The sequence below is a fragment of the Mus caroli genome, chromosome 12, assembly GCF_900094665.2.
Source record: "Mus caroli chromosome 12, CAROLI_EIJ_v1.1, whole genome shotgun sequence".
NCBI lineage: Eukaryota > Metazoa > Chordata > Mammalia > Rodentia > Muridae > Mus > Mus caroli.
Window position 1 is genome coordinate 107,408,394 of NC_034581.1, and position 20,197 is coordinate 107,428,590.

Below are 20,197 nucleotides of genomic sequence, written 5' to 3' on the forward strand. Positions count from 1 at the left end.
AGCCTGGATATGGCTGTGTACAGCCTGAGCTTGTGGCAGTGCTCCAACTCCAAGTTCTCATTCTCAGTCACTGTCAGGGGCCTGGTAAAGTTTGCACATTTGCCAGGAACATCCCCAGAAGCCCCCATGGGCTGGTAAGCCTGATTCCACCTCATCATCCTAGATATTTATTTTTATTTATTTATTTACTTTCAAGATGGTTTTTCTGTGTAGCCTTGGCTGTTCTGGAACTTGCTGTGTAGACCAGGCTGGTCTTGAACTCACAAGATCCATCTGCCTCTGCCTCCCAAGTGCTGGAATTAGAGGCACGGGCTTCCATCACCCAGACATCCTGGATCTTTCTGTTCAGAGAACCCTGTCCACCTTGCAAGCCCTGAAACATAACCGTACTAGAGCCCATTTCTCCACATCTCTATGAGCCTCTGTCCAGATCCTTACTTGGAAGCAGCCCTCACCTCTCCACCCCACACCGAGCTTGTGTAGGGCACCTCCCAGCTCTCTAGTCCATTCGGTTATTCCCAGAGGAAGGCTGGCATGCTACTCTACCAAGTTGCTGCCTGGCTGTCTACCACAGCCTCACTTCTACTGTGCTGGGGACAGGAGTTCTATCTGCTCACCAAGTTTAACTAGGCCTTCTCTCCAGACTTCAACCTTGGACTAAGCTGGGGCCTCTGGGCCTGCCAGGCCTCCACCTAAGCAGCAGGGCTAGCCTGGGCGCTCAGCTTTGCTGCCCAGGGGCCTCTCTATTCTGCTGCCTTCGAGTTGGGCTGGGGCACAAGGTGCATTATGCACTAAAGCTCCTGGAGATGCTTGGAGTTCCTCTTTGCTCATCCCCAGCCAGGGTCAGCAGGAAGGTGAGTATGACAGGATGAGGCTCAGGACAAGCTGGATCCAAGGTCAAGCTGAGGATTTAAAAAGTGGGTGATGGTTGAGACAGGTCTCACCAGTTTGGGGCCACTGCCCTCATGGGTCTTAGCCAGGCCCATTGTTTGGGGACAATAGTTCCCCTGAGCTAGGTTCCTCTCCCAACAGGAAAACCATAAAGTCTGCCCATTAACACTGCCCACGGCCACTTTGAAGGCCTGGGGAGGCTTCAGGTGCCAAGTGTAGCTTGGAGCCTGGCCCCACCCATTGCCAACCTGCTCCAGCCCAGGCACCCTAGGGATAGTTAGTTAGCCCTTCAGGCATGTAGCTCAGGGGACAGACAGTTTCTGACCACCAAGGAAACATGGCCTACCTCACTAGGTAGAGCTCAGGAACATGTTGGGGGCTTAGCCCCCTATCCAAGAATCCTTCCTAAAACCCACAATGGGCTGGAGATCCTTATCTGCAGAGCTTACTCTCCACTGAATGGAGAACCCCCCCCCCACCATTGTACCTAAAGCTGACTTGATACCTCAATGTCCCCTAAGAGGCAAGGGTACTTTTTGCAGAGTGGCTGAGTCCTGTGAACAGGGTAGAGATAAGGATAAGGGTTAGAGAACTGGGTCTCAACCTTCCCCATGCTGCAACCCTTTAATACAGTTCCTCATGTTGTGGTGACCCCCAGACATTACAGTCATTGATACTACATAGTTGTAACTTTGTAATTATGTAAATTTTATAATTATGAATCATGAATATCTGTATTTTCCGATGGTCTCAGGTGACCCTTGTGAAAGGGTCGTCTCACCCCCAAAGTTCTGTCCACAGGTTGAGAACCACTGTGTTGGAGGGTGCTGACTGTAGGGCAAGAACCTGAGGACAAAAAAAAAGCCTTGAACATGTGTTGCTCTGGGAGCTGTGTGCTAGCTCATATCTCCGCCAGTCCTCCCACTAAGCTTGGCTGGTTCGGGGTACCCCCTATTTATGGGACTGCAGGGTAGGGGTGGAGCAGTGATGGGGCCAGTCTGCTGCACTGCCCAAGCAGTGAAAGCACCCGTGGTCTGTGCTGACTGTTTAGAGTATGTCCAGTAAGGGCCTTCAGAAAGTAGTACTGCACACAGCCACCAGAGGGTGCAAGCCCAGGCTTGTGGCCAATTACATCTATTCACTGCAAATAACTGATGTATCAGTAAGTCCTGTACCTCTGCGGTTCAGTGCCAAGGTCTGCCTTCTCCATTTCTGCCTAGCTGTCACCCCCACCCCCCAGTGTTTACTGGTCCAGGGCAGTATAAGCTAAAAAAGCTTGTTAGCCGTGGGCTCTGGTCTGACTCACAAAGCAATGGTACTGAATATTAAACCCCATCTAGGCCTAGACCACCAGGGGAGGCTCAAGCAGCTACTTTCTTAAGTGTACACTCTCATGAGTGACTAGACTCCTGCTCGCTTGCCTCCGGGGTAAGGCACACCACCTTATAGGTCATATGAAAACCCCAGCACTGACAGGGATAAGCAGGTTTCTAGGACCTCGGGAGCAGGCTACCTCCTCTAGGGTGCTCCCATGCAGGGCTATCCAGGGCTTTTTTGAGTTAGCTTGTTTGTTGCCCATGGCTGGGCCGCTGCACCCTTGGAGGATGCAGATGCGGGTGCAGAGGGCCACACAAGCTTCAGGAGGTTGGAATAAGGTGCAGAGGAATAGGACAGGAAGGAAGCCCCAACAGGTTAAAGTGGGGGCACCCTCAACAGACAGCACCATAGCCATATGCAACACTAACCTGTATTGTGTACATATGCCACCTGGGTACAGCCACCCCTCACTCTGGGGTGCATGCGGAGGCTTCCTTGGTCCCTCCCACCCCAGCAGTCACTGAAATGGGCTAGACTGGGGAAAAGCCAAGCAGGCGTTTTGTCCCAACGAGCACAAAGCTTCTTCTGTGCCCAAGAGAGGCCCAAGATTTGGGTTACACCCTAAGACTTGGGCTAAGGAAGTCAGATACTCCCCTCTACACTGACTTAGGTAGGATTCTGGCATAGGCCCAGAGGTTGTATGGGCTTGTGGAGGGGGCTGTGGGGCTGCAGGGTTGGGGGCCTACAGCAAATTACGGCTCTAGCAATTCATGGGGTTTAGGGGAAGATGGATCTCTTCACTAAAGTCAAGGCCTTCCAGGGGCTGGCCCAGGATTGGCTCACTAGACTGGAAGGACTCCCAAGAAACCACCCTAGACCCAGTTCCAGCTACTGCCTAAAAGTCCATTGTCCACAGCTCCTGAGTTGGCCTTGGAAAAGGGAAAGAGAGAAAGAGGGAGTCCATTGGATCCTGGTTTTAGATTGGGACCCTGTCTGGTGTGCACACTTGAGCACCCAGAGCTCTACTGCTCTGTGCTGAGAAGAAAGCAATTAGAACCTAGGCTATCCATCATGCAGGAAGCAATCTCCAGGGGGTACCGAACAGTCTCCCTTTATTTAACTCCTGCTCTACACCTCTTAGAAGGGAGGCCAGAGAGAATTTCTGGGTCTAACAGGTATCCTAAGATGTACGTACCCCACTACTCCACTTCCTCACCAACACCACTGAGGCCCTGCTTCCCTGGTCTCTGGAGTTTCTTGTAGGGTACCTACCATCTAGAGGTTCTACAGAGGCAAAGATCTATCCAGCTAGATCCATGCCCACTCCACGTATTCTCTCACACTGTCAAGGTGTATCCATCCCCTGGTCCTAGACAGGTATCTGGGCAAAGGATGTGGCCAAACCTCAGTCTCCACCTTCTAACTATGTATAAAAGGAGTGCCCCACCCCCACCCCACACAGGGCTTGTTCCACTCCTGCTCAGTAGTGTATAGAGGACAAAGCACCTGAATCAGAAAACCCAGGTCCAGGGCAGGCTGGACAAGCTTCTCAATGGGTACAATAGCTCAGGAGGGAACAGCTCCAAGTGGGAACAGTGCCTCACAGCCTTGCATGGCTGTGACCTCTCATTCTGTGGTCCAGTTCCCTCTAAAGACAGACACACGCTCTGCCAAGCCTCACATGTCTAGGTTTACAGGAACCCAGTGATCACTCAGTTTGCAGAGGATGGTGGCAACCATGAAGTACTAGGCTCCTCAGTTCAGGGGGCTGGCAAGAAACTTGGATGGGGTACCATACATGTAGTGTCCCCTGCACCTCCCTGCTACTGGCAGGAAGACAGAGGCAGAGGAGGCTGGGAGATATAGGCTATCCTGTCTGCTCAGCATTCAAGTGTGCACACACACCACACAGAGTCTCAGTCTAGAATCCAGGATCCAATGGACTCCCTCATTTCCTAATTCCCTCTTCTAAGGTCCAATGTGGTGAGGACTAGTTCTTCCCAGGAGGCTATCTGAGGCACTGCTCTGCACTCTGAGAAGACTGCAGGCAGGAGGATAATCCCAGTCAGAAGAGAGCAGAGAGAGAGATGGACTAACTGCAGGCACAGTGGAGTCACAGACCCAGCGCTCCTTGAGCTTCACACTAGTGCTGCTCAGAGCACAAACACAAGGCTATGACCTCAGCTCAGAAGCATCCTGCCCACTTCACGGCTGCCCCCTACTGGGCCCTTCCTCCTCAGCACGTGGGTCTCCCCAACCCAGGTCCCACATTTCAGGACACGGACACACACACTTTGCTACTCACCTATCTTCTACGGACTGTCCTTACTCAGCACTGTCCACCTCCCTCCGCCCCAGTGTTCTAACTCTATCTGTGGTAGTGAGCAACTCAACTAACTACCTTACAAGAGCGCTCCAGCCTTCCCGGCCCTTGCTCATTTTCCAGACCTTTCCTCCTGCTGGCTCCTGGGCAGACAAGGCACAGCTGGGGAGCAGGCCTCCTCCCACTTCTTCTCCCAGGGCACTTGTTTCTTTTTCCTGAGCTCCCACCTCCCACCCCTCACTCTGTACTCTCTCCATGCCACAGGCAAGTCCTGCTGTATAAAAACGTACAAACATACTAAAACTGTTCTCCCCTACCACAGTTCTGATCTCACTTCTGGGAAGGGCCTTTGAGCCTGGTTCCATATCCCCATACACAATCCCAGAGCATCTTGCAGTCTTTTCGTCAAAATCACTTCCTACCTGTCTGACCCATCCACTCTCATCTGCAGCTGCCACAACTCACCACCTCAGGCCTGGCCCCCACCTCCTCATCTGAAAGTCAAGTAGTCTGCATCCAAGGCTGCATCCAGGAAAGGGAGGCAGGAGTTAACTGCACCGAGGGCACTCTGTAGACCTTCTCATGAAGAGGCCCAGGAGACAGCTTGCAGGCTTCTTGGCAGAGGGTTCTGTGCAGGAGGACTAAAGGTTCATTCTAACTGATGGGGCAGGGCCAGAACTCCACACAGACTGTGCTAGACATCAACAGGAAGCTGCACACAGGTGTGCATGGCCTGCTGGTCTCACTTCCTGGGTGCTGCTGATAAACCTCACTAAGACGCTACTAGGTAGCCGCAAGGACTCGTCCTAAGCAGGAGGCTGAGGCCTAAGATGCTCTGGGCGGTTCAAGACAGCGAATGGACACCGGGAACGGTAGGGAGCATCCTGCCTGAAGGAAGCTGGTGTGAAGTTAAAGGCACAGACTCCAGACTATGGTTGCCTAGTATAGAGAAATAACTGCCACAGGTCTCTTGCTTAATACCTCTCTCCAGGATGGGAAGGATAGGGCAGAGAACACTGGCAGCAGGCTAAGAGCAGGGCTCGACTTCTTGACTGAAGCCCTTGTGCTTCAATTTCCTAATGACTGGAGGACACAGTGCCTGCCTGGGGATTCCTGGTAAACAGTCACTAGCAGGCTAGGCCATAAAGTGGGATCCACACCCAGCTACTCTCTGACCATGTTTCATTACACATAAACACACAGCTAGTTTCCCTTGCTGGGCAAAAATATCCCTTACATTGCTCAAAACATGATTCCCAATAGTAAGTACAATGGTCCACAATGTAGCCACGGGAAGAGAGCTTCAAATAAGTGGGGCAGTGCTTGACTGGTAGAGTCTCAGAAATCATTCCTATGAGCCATGGCCCCAGGGCCCATCTGACACCCATAAAACAGATACACTTGGAGTCCAGCACCAGGACGCTGCCTGGCCTTGAGTTCCACTCAGTAGCCATCATCCTCATCACCATCACAGCCGTAATCTGCAAAACAAAGGACAGCGGTGGAAGTTCTCCTAGCCCAGCTCCCAGCCCCATCCCCACTGCTCACCTCACAGGCCCCACCAACTGAAAACATCATTTCAATCTATCCCAGCTGCCTTCAGGGATGGGGGACTAGTGTGTGCCCTGTGGGGCAGCCTTGGCTCCTTGCTGGGCACTACAAATAGCATGTCTAAGCCATGACACTCACTGTCTACTGGCTGAGCAGCCCCTTGCTGACTCCCAACAAGCCCAGAAAGCATGCCCTGATTCACTGCAGATGCCTCATTGCTCTGTGAGCTGGGCCCTAGTCTTTGCCTTGATTCTCCTAGCATATTCAAGGGCCTCAGAATAGGGCTGGAGAGATGGCTCAGGAGTTAAGATCACTGACTACTCTTCCAAAGGTCCTGAGTTCAAATCCCAGGAACCACATGGTGGCTTACAACCATCCTTAATGAGATCTGACGACCTCTTCTGGTATTTGAAGACAACTACAGTTTACTTAGATATAATAAAAAATAAATCTTTTTAAAAAAAGGAAGAAAGGAAGGAAGGAAGGAAGGAAGGAAGGAAGGAAGGAAGAAAGAAAGAAAGAAAGAAAGAAAGAAAGAAAGAAAGAAAGAAAGAAAGAGGGCCTCAGAATCAATATGGCCAATTTTCATGTCCTAGTTCAAATTCCTTCTTCTGCAGAGAAAAACTTAGTTTGTAGCCAACAGGGCTCATATTTGGAAACTACAGAGGTAAATGGCTATGTCTTTTTGTCTCTGGATACCCCTTCAAAGTTCCTCTACTGTGCCCACAACCATGTGGCCCTACCCACCATTGCCACCCATCATCTGCAGAGCACTGACGCAGGGCTCTCCATCCTCGTCCTCGGCATCCTCCTCATCTGCATCCTCCTCAGGATGGTACGACACAGGGCCACTCTCTACCAAGACTGCTGATGGCTTGATTGGCTCTGCTCCCAAGGCAGGAGAACTTAAGAGTAAGGCCTAGAAGAGAGGGCAGGGCTCCGGAATGAGAGCAGAGGGTGGCAATCCTCCTGACTATAAGGGATCCTCAGGTCCTCTCAGTCTGGGCATGGGCACCCCTCAGAGTTCCTGTTCCTGACCCACATCTGAGCTGGGCTAAGAAGTCCCAGCCCTCCTTTTTCCAAAGTTATCAACTGTGGTATGGAATCTAGCCTTTGCCCACTCTAGTCCACAGTGGAGATTAGCTCACCCTCAGCCCCAGAACAACAGCATATAACTGGCCTTTACCACCTGCCTGCTCCACTTTTGTGACCCAGAAGCCCTTACTCTCCGGGCTTCAGGATTCTCTCCTGGAGCCCAGCCAGCACTGCAGCAGCAACCAGCTGGGCCTCTCCCTGCCAAGCCTGATGGCAGCCTGTGATCCTGAGGCCCCGCCCTAGCTATTCGGGACAACATACCTCTCCCACAGCTGCCTTTTTAGCCGGCTGGGCAGACACCAGAGGCCTCAACCTGAGAGAAAGCACAGAAGCAGCTTCAGTTCAGTCTGTTATGGAAGAGAGAGAACCACAGAGGGACTGAGAACATGGCATAGTGGCACCTTACAGTAGGCTCAGGGTGGGTGGATGCTAGCCACAGTGGGTGTTCTGCCTAAGAACTCTCTTGGGACCTCATCAGGAAAGCTGGCAGCTGCCACCTAAGAGTAAGTCATATGGAGGACCACACACAGCTGAACAACCCCAAACATCCCCTTGTCACGCTGCAGAGCAACACTGACCCAGCACGCTGAGGCTGGCCTATGCAGGCTTGTGACTGGTTTCCTGTCCCCACCAGAGGGGTCACCGTGGCAGCTTCCTCCCTCCCAGCAGAGCCAGTGGAAGAGCCCATTTCCACTGAGTGTCCAAGTGCTTTCTGGGGATGGAGTAGGTCCCACAGCTGCCAAAAGCCTTGTAACATGTGGGGCCCAGAAGTGGGGGTTTGGAGGAATCAAGACACACCCACATCTGGAGATGGCTTGTTAGCATTCAGCACACAGTGGGCCAAGCATGGCTCCTGAAGCTCTGGCTGGGAAGCAACAGCCCAGATGGGAGCCTAGTGTTGACCAGGCAGACACCTAGTCCAAGGAGCAGGATAGTACCTCTTCCCTGTGCTTGTTCCAGGATCAGCACTATTTCTGGTACTTGCTCTTTTCCTCCGTGACAGCTTCTTGGTGCTGGCATGCTCTGGGGGCTGTGAGTCGTCCCTGGGTGGGCTGCCTCCACCCTTGCTGTTAAGGTCCCGCAGCACACTGTAGTTGATCTTGCTGGAGATTTTCTTCTGTTCCAGCATCTTCTCAATAGCTTCCCCAGCTGTGCTGGCCAGGATTGGCTCCCGGCGTTTGCAAGACTTCTTGGGCTGAATGAAACACAAAAGTAACTCCTCCTGACACATGCTAGCTTCACAACTGCCAGCTACTCTTGAGCCACAGCTGTGACCCATTGAGGGGGACAGGAAACTAGTTTGGTCACCTTGGCAGCAACCAGCCATGGCACCTGCTAGCCTCACTTTCTGTGTATCCACCTTTCCAGCTAAGCCTTTCTTGTGGACAGGAAAGGAAAGTGTCTCACATAGCCTAGGCCATGATGCCTGGCCGCATGGAGTTTTGGGACCCACTTCCCTGCAGACACCACTTATTCTCTGGGCCTCCATCCTGGATCCCAACAAGCTTTGCCAGCATCATATCTTCTTCTCTTTGGCTTCTGAAAGGTTCAGCCCCTTCCTAAGATAACACTGGGAGGCTGAAACCCCAGAGGGAGTCAAGTTACCAAGAATACTTGCCTGTTATTAAAGAACATAAACACGAAGATAGGGGCGTCTGTGTGTTCAACAAGAAACCCAAGCACAAGGACCCGAGTCCAGCCCTGCATCTCAGTTCCGTCTGCCTTAACACCTGTGCTGGATACCTCACTCCAGAGCTGGGTGGCACAAGCCATCTTGAAGGAGCATGCAACATAACAACCTGGCTGTGAGGGATGTGGGTTCTATGGCTTCCACTGCCTGTCCCAGGCAGGCTCCTATGGACACAGGGGAGAGGTGTTCCCAAAGTTCTCTGCTCCCATCAGCTGACACGAAGGCTGAGTTAGACTGTCAGGAGAAACTCACCTTGTGCTCCTTATAGATGCCAAGCTCCTTCTCCTTCGCTATTCTTGCTTCTTTCTCTGTAAGGTGAACAAAATGGCTGGCCTCAGCAAGGGACATGGCCTGGGACCTGGGCAGGTGGATAGACGGTACTTACCCTTCTGCTCCCGCAGGTACTCAGCATTCTCCCGCATCCACAACTCAGCTTTAACTCGGGCTTCTGACTCATTCAGGATGTACTGCGGGAAGCACAGTGAAGTGACTTCAGCTCTCTAAGGTTGAGCTCTCGAGTATTTCAAGATCTCTCAGTAACTAGCTTCCTATTTATATACTTAAACTGCCCAAGAAAGGATGTGGGAAGGCCTCCTTCAGCAAAGTAACCTGTGAGTCCTTTGTCCCCCTCTGCCAACTTAACTCTGTAGCCGAGAGCTAGAACTGATAGTTCCTAGGCTTTGTTAGGCAGGTGTTAGTGGATAGCCTGGGACCCCTGAGATTTGGGGATAGAGATGAACAGCATACTTGTGATACAATGGGAACCAAGGCCAGGTCAGAACTCGGGGCCTTTCCAACATAGTCCTGGTAGGGTGCTTGGGGATTCAGGAAGAAGGTCACATGACGCTGAGGCTACACTGGAGTGGAGTTTGGAGGGGGAAGTCCAGTGGACACCTGTACTACAGGCACTATGCCTTGAGAGAGAGCACTCATTTGTTAGGGATGTCTAAGGGAGCACAAGGCTCAGAGAGGCTAAAGGTAAGCGACGGGCCTAAAGCTGTGAGTCCAGACACACTTTAGTCACCCTAAGTCCCAACTACCACTGGGGACAAGGGAGCCCAGGCTTACTTACTCTGTCGATCTCAAGGTCATCAATGCCACTGAGGTCCAGCTCCCCGTCCCCTGAAGAGTCTTCTAGAGAGAAGAACCCCAATCAGTGTCACCGAGGCTGCCATAGCAGACACTGCAATCAAGCATCACAGAGGCTACCCTAGCAGATACTGCTCACCGTGGAGATGCTTAGGGTCAAGGCTGGGGCTCTCTGAAGTCTGCCCCACTTTCCTTGCTCTCTGCCCTGGCTGCCTATGCTCAGAACTGTCCTCTGTGTACTTGGCCCACAGGTAAGGAAAGCACCCCGCCTCCCAGCTGAGAGGTCTAACCTTCACATAGGCCCCAACTTTCAATGTTCCACCCATATGAGAGGCTCCACCCTCTGGAAGGGCCAAATCCTCACCTGGTCGCGGGGCAGAGCCACTTTACAGGGCTGGGACCACTTTCTTTTCCATTTGTGTCCCAGCCCTTCTTCAAAATGACTGATTTGTTTACTTATTTAATTTTGTGTATGTGGGTGTTCTGCCTCCATGTATGCCTGTACAACACATGTATGCAGTGCCTCCAGACACGAGAAGAGAGCATCAGGTCTGGAACTAGACCCGCCGTGTGAGTGCTGGTCTTCTGAAGAGCACAGTCAGCTTCTTAACCTCAGAGTCACTGCCCCAGCCCCTCCCAGTGTTTTAAGGGTAAAGGGTGGCAGGGGCAACTGTTGATCTTTATGTGTCCCCTCTGCCCATCCTCAAGCTCAGCAGGTGATAATGACCACGGTGGTGCACCTTGGCCCAGGCTTGCTCAGCCCAGCAACAGGGAAGGATTAGGAATGGCCTGCTCCCCCTCCACCTGCATGACCGACTCCAGGCTATGCCAGATCCTCTCTTAGTCATTTGGTGTCCCCTGAAGTTCAGCTGGACTAGAGAGAGCTTACAATGCTAACAGGCCAGCCAGCATCTCAGTACACTGCAGTACACCCAGCTCTTTACACCCTGTGCAATGGGACTTTTAGACATTAACTTGCTACAGTTCACAATCATCTGCAAAGGGTAAATATCTCCATGGAATAAACACCTTTATCAGGTTTGCCTGAGGGCAAGTCTGAGAGGTGCTGCCTTGAATACTAACTGATACAGAATGACCCAGATCATTGTGGTAGCACCTTTCCCTAGGCAGGGAGTCGGTCATAAACTAGGTAAGACAGGACGGAGCTACACAGAAGCAAGCAAGCAGTGAAGTGTTTCTTTCCCGTTTGCCACAGTCTGTGGATGTGAGTGATTTTAGTTGTTTTGAGTTTTGCCTTGGCTTCTCTGAAATGATGGACCAGAGTGTTCCCTACAGCTGCCTTTGATAGAGCACTTCTCACAGCACAACTGAAACTAGGGCACCCAGGCCATTGACTACTGTACAGTGCCTGGCAGTGCCTCACCCCCGCCCGTGCACTTCTGGTCCAATCCACAGCAGGGACCATTCAGACTGTAAACTTCCCTTGTCCCAGGGCACTCACTGGGGTCCCCACTTGGGGAGGAGATGCACTCTCGGATGGAGTCGGAGATGCCCAGGCTGGCTGCTGTGGGCAGGGGACCAAGTAGGGACTCCAGGGCGAGGGGTCTGCTGTCCCCATCAGGGTCTCCTGCTGCCTCCGAGCCGCCATGGTCCCCGAGGAGCTCTCGGTAAAAGTCCTTGTTCATGTGGCTGGCGGCAGCCTCCAGCTCCTCATCCTCGGTGTCTTCCTCACAGAGGGGACTGGATGTGGCGTCCTCACCGGAGCCTAGGGACACACGATTCGCACACCACCTGTCAACCAGGCAGAAAGCCAGAGAGAACCCACTTTTGTAACAGAAACATTTTTGCAAAGCTGCAAATAAAGAAGGACACAAGAACTAGCCCAAGCCTGCCTTCTCTGCAGCAGAGAAAGGGCGGTGCCCGGTAGCCACGTGCAAGAATAGCCTGCCTTAGTCCTCATGCTCTGTGCAAAGCTGGCTTAAATGTGGAATCTGAAAGCCTAAGGATATTCAGGAAAGAGAAAATGTCTGTGATCTAGGGTTAGGCAGAATGCCTCCTCAGCACTAAGACAGAACCCATACGACTCAGATAAACAGAGTTTTCAAAGAATCATGATTTTTTTACAAGAGAATTACAAGCCTGCCCTGTGAAAGACATTGTAAGACAAAGGTGAGCCATAGTTTATTTACAGGTAATGTCTGAAAGGACAGTCTAGACACAGAAAAACAGAAAGGAAAGAGAGAAAACAGGGGGGCTGGCTGCATACATGCTGACAGCGCTGTTCAGACTATTTGCCAACACCACCTCCACCAGACCCAACAATTCCATCTGCCCAGTACCAAGGAAGTAAGTATGGGATGAACCCGTATATAGGGCTACCTGGGACTGATGCAGATGCACTTAACAGGAGTGCCACACTCCTCACCGCACTAACAACACCTACCCAATACAGAGGACCATGCTGCCAATGAACTGCATAAAAATCATGCCGAGGAAAGGCAAGGGAACACACTATGTCTACAAAAGATTTCTGACAAAAGTATATAAAAGACCACTAATTCAGTGACAGAAAGCAGCCAGTGGCAGCCTGAAGTGGGGAGGAAAGGTGGATGCCATTACAAAGGACACAAAGACAGTGGCAGGGACAAATCTCAGTGGCAGAACACAGTGACTGTGGTGCTGGCCTCACCTGACACCAGGGTTGTCCACAGTCAACACTCAAAAGCCAAAGGTGCTTTAGCTCTGTCTCCACACAGCCTTCTGGTGTTTGATCTGAAAGGCAGATCTCTGTCCCAGCTGTATAAATGGACCCAGAGTATCCAGCTAGCTGTTTTCTGCTGTGCTCCAAAGCCATGATGTGTGCAAGAGGGACACAGATAAAGTTCATGAAAAAGAGGAATACAAAAACTACGCAAAGGACATTAGCACAGACACAGACAGCTAAGACCAAGAGAACTCTACTAAAAAGGCTTCTTAAGTAGACAAGCTTGCTTCAGACCACTAAAGGAAGAAGGATGCTTCAGATCGGATCAAGACACGAAACATGGGGTCTGTTGTATTGGAGAAGTCTCCCAGGTGAACATAAAGTGAAAGAGAAGGACAGAGACTTAGTGACACCTGGGTCTATGTGTGCCCCAAGGGACAGGCCTTCAGGTGTGAGGGTGGCAAAGTGCCTCCTGTGGAGGATGAGCCTTGGAAATCCTAACAAGGCAATGGCCTTGTATGTGTATGAGGGCCACTGGAGGAAGTGAGGGGCGACCAAACTCTGAAGGAGAGCCACTATGTGACAGGCTCTCAATATCTATCAAGACTCACAGTGGGACAGCCTCACCTCTGTGCCCATAACACAAGGTGCCCCTCTGCAGTGTCCACGGATGATATTGCGTGCCCAAGAAATACCAAGGAGGAACAAATCAGTAACAGGTCCTGGTCACTGTACGGCACCACAGCGGTTAGTAACCATCTCACAACACACCCCCAGAACTTCCATAGCTCCCTCACATGTGCAAGAGAGGAAATATCTCGAGACTAAGAAACTGCCAACAGGACAGATCTCATAGGAAGTTCACTGCCCCAAATGCACGCAGCCAGCAGACTGAAAACAGAGAAGGCAGGCAGAAGGCCTGGAAGGTGGAGTAGGATTGGAAGGATGAAGCCTGGCAGAAGTGAGGCCTGGTAAACACAAGGCAGCAGACTGGGCATGTACAGGATGCTCGCCCAACCATCAATAAGCTAGGACAAGAGAAAACCACTACACAGAGAAACCGCCAGTGGCAAACAACTCTGCAAATGGACAGAGCCAAACCCTGGATTGCTATGAGTAGGGCAGCTCCTGAGGCCTAAATGATGCCTTCAGGAATGAGGGAGAACCCAATGGTGTGACTGTCAGGACACTGGGTCACCCATCACAGGATCTCTAGAGATACTGTGGCCCTCTCAAACCCAAGCAAAAAAAAAAAAAAAAAAAAAAAAAAACCCTCTTGACAGCAATGCATGGATAGGTGTTGACTCACCATGACAGATGAGGGAACAATGTGCCCAGCACGTGCACCCTAGTCCATGGGAGCTCACATGAGGATATACTACTGTCCAAAGATCACCAAGATGCTGCGGGGTCAGGCAGACTTAAGAAGAAATTAAGAGCTGGTAGAGAAGAGCAGCAGAGTCACTGTTTGTAGACAACAGAATCAAATACTTAGAAAACCCAATGGCAAAATGACTGCAACTATTACAGGTGGCAGGAGAGCTCACACTGCGCAGGAATAGTCAGGACACAAGCTGCAAGTTGCCGTGGGGACCAAAGGGGGAAAGATGCTCCTCACAACAGCCCCACGGAAGGCAGCAGCGTGGTACTGCACAGGAGCAAAGCCTGGAGAGAACAGAAGCTAGAAAAGGACAGAAAAACAAGTCCCACAGCTTCCCCCAAGCTGACAAGTAAGGCAGACTGGGCTGGAGTGGTGTAGACAGGTGATCCTAATGTGGACACAGAACATAAGCAAGCGTCTGCAAACACTGAGGGATCCCAAAAAGGACATTCACACTTGCCTGGCATGTCTCAGGATGTTAGCACAGTGCCAGTTTGATGGGCAGAGACGCCCAGAGTAGCTTCCCCAGACCAGGTGCCAAGGAAGGAAGCAGGTACCCATGCTTTTTCATTCTGCACAGCCCAGAGGAGAGCCGTCTAACAACACAAACGGTTACAGCAACTCTGAAAAGCCCACAGCAAACAGCACAGGGCATAAGAAAGAGCATCCCTACAGTCGTGGCCTTGCACCTTCAACAGTCTGAGTGGACAGCAGGGCTCCCAGTACGGCACATGCAAGGTTGAAGCTCTTCTACGGCCAGTGAACGGTGAGGCGGGGAAAGGTGTCCCAGCAGTAACATGATACCCAAGTTAGTGCTCCAGTGTAGGGAGTGACAAGCAGCCAGGGATGGGGTCATGGATCAGTGAGTAGGGAAGGTCAGGGGTGCTGGCCTAGGGCCCTCATGGCCCATACTGGCAGGGGACTCACCATCCTTTGACAAGTTGGCCAGAGCCCCTTTTGCTTTTGGTCGGCTGTTTTCTAGCTCAATTTCAATGGCATCCTGGTAACTGGATATTTCACCTAGAGTAAGACATTAAAAGCAAAAAGTAAGCACGCTGATGTCCTAGCAAAAATGAAACACGTGTGTGAGAACCGGTTAATTACCTTCAACTTCTTCTAGCTTTTTTGACAGGACCTGTTCCAGCTGAAAGACAAAAGAGTCTTTGGTAAGGAGTCAGATGCACAATGTCTCATTTTTGACAAGGTTGTGGGATGGTAGAGCTCATCAGAATCGAGTTGTAGGCCTGGCCCTCTCCTTCCAAACAACATGCATGTTGCCCTGGACAGAAGCAGCCTTTCTAACCACCCATCAACTTAAAAACTAAACCTCCCAACCAAGCCAACTTGACTGGGCAGGCCAGGTTTGTCCTATCTGCAGAATGTACCTCCTGTAGTCCCCAAAACTCAGCTGCAGCCCACCTCTGGCCCTCTGCCCTCCGCTGTTGAGTACAGTCCCCATGACAGCCAAGTCACAAGCTCAGTGACGCTGACAGAAAGGCTGGCAGCAGTGGCAGCTGCCTCAGATGATAAGGAACAAGCCAGGAACCAAGCCTGGCTGTGGGGATGGCTCAATTGGCCCGGGATGGAAAGCTCGCCATGAGCCTCCACGTGGACGGTACTTGGAGGTTCCACATGCTGCACATCCCCGAAGACTCAAGGCCCAAAGAAGAGCAAGTTAGCAGGAGAGCTCAACAGATGTGAGGATGTTAGAGAGCAAACGCTCTCAGAACACCAGCGTGCTAATGGGAGGTTCGCAGCCACCTGCTTCATGCGCAGCTTCCTCTGGCCAGCTGTGTACGAGGGAGGGTCGCACTCTTCCTCCAAGTCAATCTTCATAAACTCATCAATAGTGAGCTGACTGGTTGGAGTGTCTTCAAATTCTGTGAGCCTAAGACAGAGAAGCAGAAGAGCCATGGTGCCTCCCTGCACACTGCACACTGCTGGATCCTGGTGGAAGAGTCAGGAGGCCCTACAGGGAGGGCCCAGCTCTACCTGCCCAACAACCTGAGCAGGCAGGCACCTCGGTGGCAGCCAACACCATTTAAATCTTGTCAACTTTCCTGTGTTTTCTTTAAAAAAAAATTTAGTGCACCTATGGGGGGGGGGGGTTGCTCTTGTACACACGCATGAGTGCTACAAAGCACAGCGGCAGTCAGATGACAACTTGTAGCTCCTTCTCCATGTGGTCCTGCAGACTAAACTCAGGCCTTCAGGCTTGGACCTGCTGAGTGAGCCACTTTGATGGGCTAGCCTTGGACTCTCCATCCGCAGGCCTCCACTGTCACACTCACGCTGAGTGTGAGCACACACTAGTGGATACCATGTCTGGCTTTGGGGTTTTCTTCACAGCCTCATGTCACAGGGCTGACTTTGAAGTTACTATGTAGCTGAGGACAACTTCAAGGCTCCATCCTCCTGCCTTGAGATGCCTACAGCTGGAGTTACAAAAGTGCTTGGCTACCATTTTTAATAAAATAACAAAAATTTAAGTTTAACAAGATGGATCAGCAAGTAAGGGTATTAGCTAACACCTGACACCTGAGTTAGTGGCACCTGAATCCTGGCACCTACATAGTTAGTGAAAGGGGAAGCAATTCTGGCAGGTTGTCTTTTGACCACCACATGCAAACTTGTACACCATATTTTTTTAAGTACATTAATTAAAAACAAAAACAAAAACAAAAAAAAGAAGGGCTAGAGAGATGGCTTAATAGTTAAGAGCATTGGCTGCTCTTCCACAAGACCTGAGTTCAATGCTCAGAGCCACATGACAGCTCACAAATGCCTGTAACTCCAGTTCCAGGGTTCTGACACCCTCACACAGACATATGTTCAGTCAAAACACCAATGCACATAAAATACAAATAAACAAAATTAAAAAAAAAAAAAAGAGAGAGAGAGACTGTGCGGTAGCACAAGTCTTTAATCCCAGCACTTGGGAGGCAAAGTCAGGAGGATCTCTGTGAGTTCAAGGGCAGCCTCATCTACAAAGCAAGTTCTAGGTTGGCCAGGACTACATAAAGTAGTCTATCTCAGAAAAAAAACACCTTAAAGAGGAGTTTATGAGACTGGCTTAGCAATGTAAAGGAACCTGCTGCCAAGCCTGAAGACCTGAGGACTGCAGAGCAGAAGGAAAGAACTAATCTCCATTATACGGTCCTCTCATCTCTGCATGTGTGTATGTGTGTTGCATGTGCATACATACATGTAAAAAAATAAATGTAACAGAAACTTTTGAAAGTACTTTTAAAGATACTAGATGCAAAGTACAATTTTCCGATTGCTTCTAGAAGGCACTGAGGTGATCCTGTCAGCAGAAATGGTGTTAATCCTGTGAAACACATCAGCAAGGACAGCAGTGGGTCCCAGCAAGTCCTCAGCATGGTCACAGCGCACAGCTTATCCAAGATGGGAACAACTTGTTCAAAGTTGGACACAGAGCCTGTGGCCCATGAGAGACATGGGGAGGTTTAACCAACTCTAGCAAGAAGTCCCTTGGATCGTCAAGCCCAGAATGGACCATACCAAATGGGATAGGCGGCCTCCCGTGCTGTCCCAAAGCAACTTCTCTGCCTGGTTCCAGTCTGTGAGGGGGAAACCTGTATACCTAATAATCTACTAAACTCAAGAGACACTGTGGTAGGAAGCCAAGTATTTCCAAAGGGCAGGGTAACCCAGGGCAGAAGTAGCTACAACATACAAGCTGGCAGTGGCCATCACTGTGAACCAGAATGCTCACCTCTTCCGTAGTGTGGACTCACATACTTTGACCACACTGATGACTTCTTTGACCGTTCTCCGGAAGTCATGCATTCTGGCTGCAACCAAAAGTGCTAGAAAAGAAACAAGAAAGATCATCAGAGAACTCATATAGAAATGAAAGCAAGCAAAATTCTGCCTTAACCTTGGCTAGTGACAGCTGAACAAGTATGTGCAGGATGTGTCTGCTGTGGTTTCTATGAGGGGACAGCGTGTCTGTCTGCCTTCCCTAAATAGACCTATGGTGCACACAGTTTTGGGCAATGGTAGTCCTCTTCTTATTTTGGGTTGAGCCTATACTGTACTCCACATTTAAACAAGGGAAACTGAAACAGGAAACTCAAGGATTTCTTAAAACACCTCAAAGCACATGAATTAACTTTGAGCTGTGTTAATACACAAAACCTCCTGGTTATGATGGAGCAGAGGATGCTAAGAATATAGTAAAGCTGGGAAACGCTGGCCAAAGATCCTGTGTGACAAGTGTGAATTATGGTCATGGTGAGTGAAGGGGCCTAGAGTCTGCAGTGTAAATGTGGAAATCGGTTTCAGATGCAAGCAGTCTGGGATAGCATCACCCTACCACCGGCTGAGTGCAGAAATGGTACCAGGCTCTGCAGAGAGATAGGAAGATGGATACTACAAAAGAGGAGGCTCCTGCTGGCCCGGGGCTCTTCCTGAGTAGGGGACTCTTAGTCTCGGCCACCCAGCACCTGCACCAGGTCCTTACAGATACAACCAGAACAGCTATGCTGCTGGGCTAGCAAAGGCTCAGTATCTCAGTGAGAGGCCATATTACTAACCATGCTGAAAGAGGGCAACTTGCCATGAGTGGACAGCCTGGGGTGGAACTAGGGCTACCACTGTTATCTTACCCTCTGAGGTGTTTTATCTCAGAACCTGCAAAGCCAACAAGGGAGGAAATGCCAGAGTCCTTAATGAGTAAAGAAGGCCAGGCCAGTCCTGGGGTCTAAGACACAGCTCTTATATAAGGTAGACTCTGGAACTGCAACCAATAACTCATTGGCTTGACGGCTTAAAGGCTCAAGACAGATGACTAAAGTTCAATTTACCTACTATGCACAGGGGTCCTAAATTTGGCTGCAATTACCCTCCCACACACGTGTGAACTTATCAAGTATCAGGACACAAAACGCTACCCAAGGGCCATGTGGCCTACACTGTACCTGCTCCACAGAGGCCGGAGGGGCGCCGGCCTGTGTGCATCCAATCCCTTTTCATTCTCTGCAGAAGCCTCAGGGCTGTCATGGATACTTCATGGTTCTTCTCCCCAAACTCCAGCAGGTGAGCAAAGCGTGGAATGTACAAGCATGGGTCTACACAGTAAACATAACACAGAACCTAAGACAGGGCATATGCATATGTGCACACAGAGCACTAAGCAGTGCCCTGCAGCTGGGTGACATTACCCACTTCTCCCTGAGGTCCCCTCCCTAAAGCACAGTCTCTCTGACCCTTAGCTGTGCAGCTGTGCTTACTGATCCTGGGGAACCGCTGCCTTCACACGGCACAGTTCTGGGCACGTATGGCAAAAGGTGAGGGGGACAACTCCCACCTTCTCTCAGAGGGTGATGAGAGGCTGGAGAACAGGCCAGATATGGGCTCTTCTCACGCAGCACCCTGAATTCCCTCAATGTAAGCTCAGCATCTTACAAAATGAGCACAGTGGGCATACAGGTGCACGTGTGCGTTCACAGTTGTTTCTTAGTGCCTGGCACGCTGCTGAGTACCGAAAGTTCAGTCCAAGGTTCATGGAGCTCACAAATGGAGCCAGCAAGAACAACCCAGTCACTTCATCAGTCAGTTCATCATTACCCTGCCATTAGTGCTGTGACAGAAGCCACTGATCAGGGACAGAGGAGATCTCAGGACTTGTGTAGGAAGAGCCACTTCTGCTCAGGCCTGAGAAGCAGGCAGCTTGGAGAGCACTGGCAGTAACAACAGAGGAGGGGCTGGGGTGGCTCGGACTCTTGGAGAAGCTGGAGAAGGAATCAACCCGTCTGACTTGTCTTTCCAGACAGCAGGAAGGGAAAGAAATGGAGGTCAGCTGCTGGCTGCTCCCCAGCCCTCCTTCCAGGCTAACTGACTCCATGAGACCGACCACATATACACGGACCCACTCCAGCTCAAACAAAGACTCAAGAGAAAAACGCTGAGACTCTGGCTTATAACTGTACCTGAGTTACTGGGAAGATGGATAGGGAGGACCCTCAGGTTCTGAAATTTGAGGCCAGCCTAGAGAACACAGATAGACCCCACATCTTACAAAGGCAAAAAACTACAGAAGGACTTCGGGGCAGGGGTTAAACTGTCGGAGAAGAGCCGGGCGTGGTGGCGCATGCCTTTAATCCCAGCACTCGGGAGGCAGAGGCAGGTGGATTTCTGAGTTCAAGGCCAGCCTGGTCTACAAAGTGA

The 20,197-nt window shown here is 50.9% G+C and overlaps 1 protein-coding gene across 3 annotated transcripts in view; it reads right to left on the reverse strand.

Moving 5' to 3' along the window:
• Nucleotides 1-1,393: 1,393 nt before the first annotated feature.
• The window catches only part of Brf1 (BRF1 RNA polymerase III transcription initiation factor subunit), a 45,096-nt gene continuing 26,292 nt past the window's right edge, over nt 1,394-20,197 (reverse strand). For 2 of the 3 annotated variants that reach the window (XM_021178909.2, XM_021178911.2), the window contains 13 exons: nt 18,949-19,098; nt 17,742-17,835; nt 15,764-15,890; nt 15,107-15,146; nt 14,930-15,022; nt 11,419-11,682; nt 9,940-10,001; nt 9,253-9,334; nt 9,120-9,175; nt 8,116-8,372; nt 7,439-7,490; nt 6,830-7,001; nt 5,739-6,012 (listed from right to left, as the gene is read on the reverse strand). In XM_021178909.2, coding sequence (XP_021034568.1) covers nt 5,975-6,012; nt 6,830-7,001; nt 7,439-7,490; nt 8,116-8,372; nt 9,120-9,175; nt 9,253-9,334; nt 9,940-10,001; nt 11,419-11,682; nt 14,930-15,022; nt 15,107-15,146; nt 15,764-15,890; nt 17,742-17,835; nt 18,949-19,098 — 1,487 coding nt within the window. In that variant the 3' untranslated portion in view covers nt 5,739-5,974. Of the gene's footprint in view, nt 6,013-6,829; nt 7,002-7,438; nt 7,491-8,115; nt 8,373-9,119; nt 9,176-9,252; nt 9,335-9,939; nt 10,002-11,418; nt 11,683-14,929; nt 15,023-15,106; nt 15,147-15,763; nt 15,891-17,741; nt 17,836-18,948; nt 19,099-20,197 lie in introns of all 3 variants that reach the window. The other variant, XM_021178910.2, reaches the window with a different exon arrangement.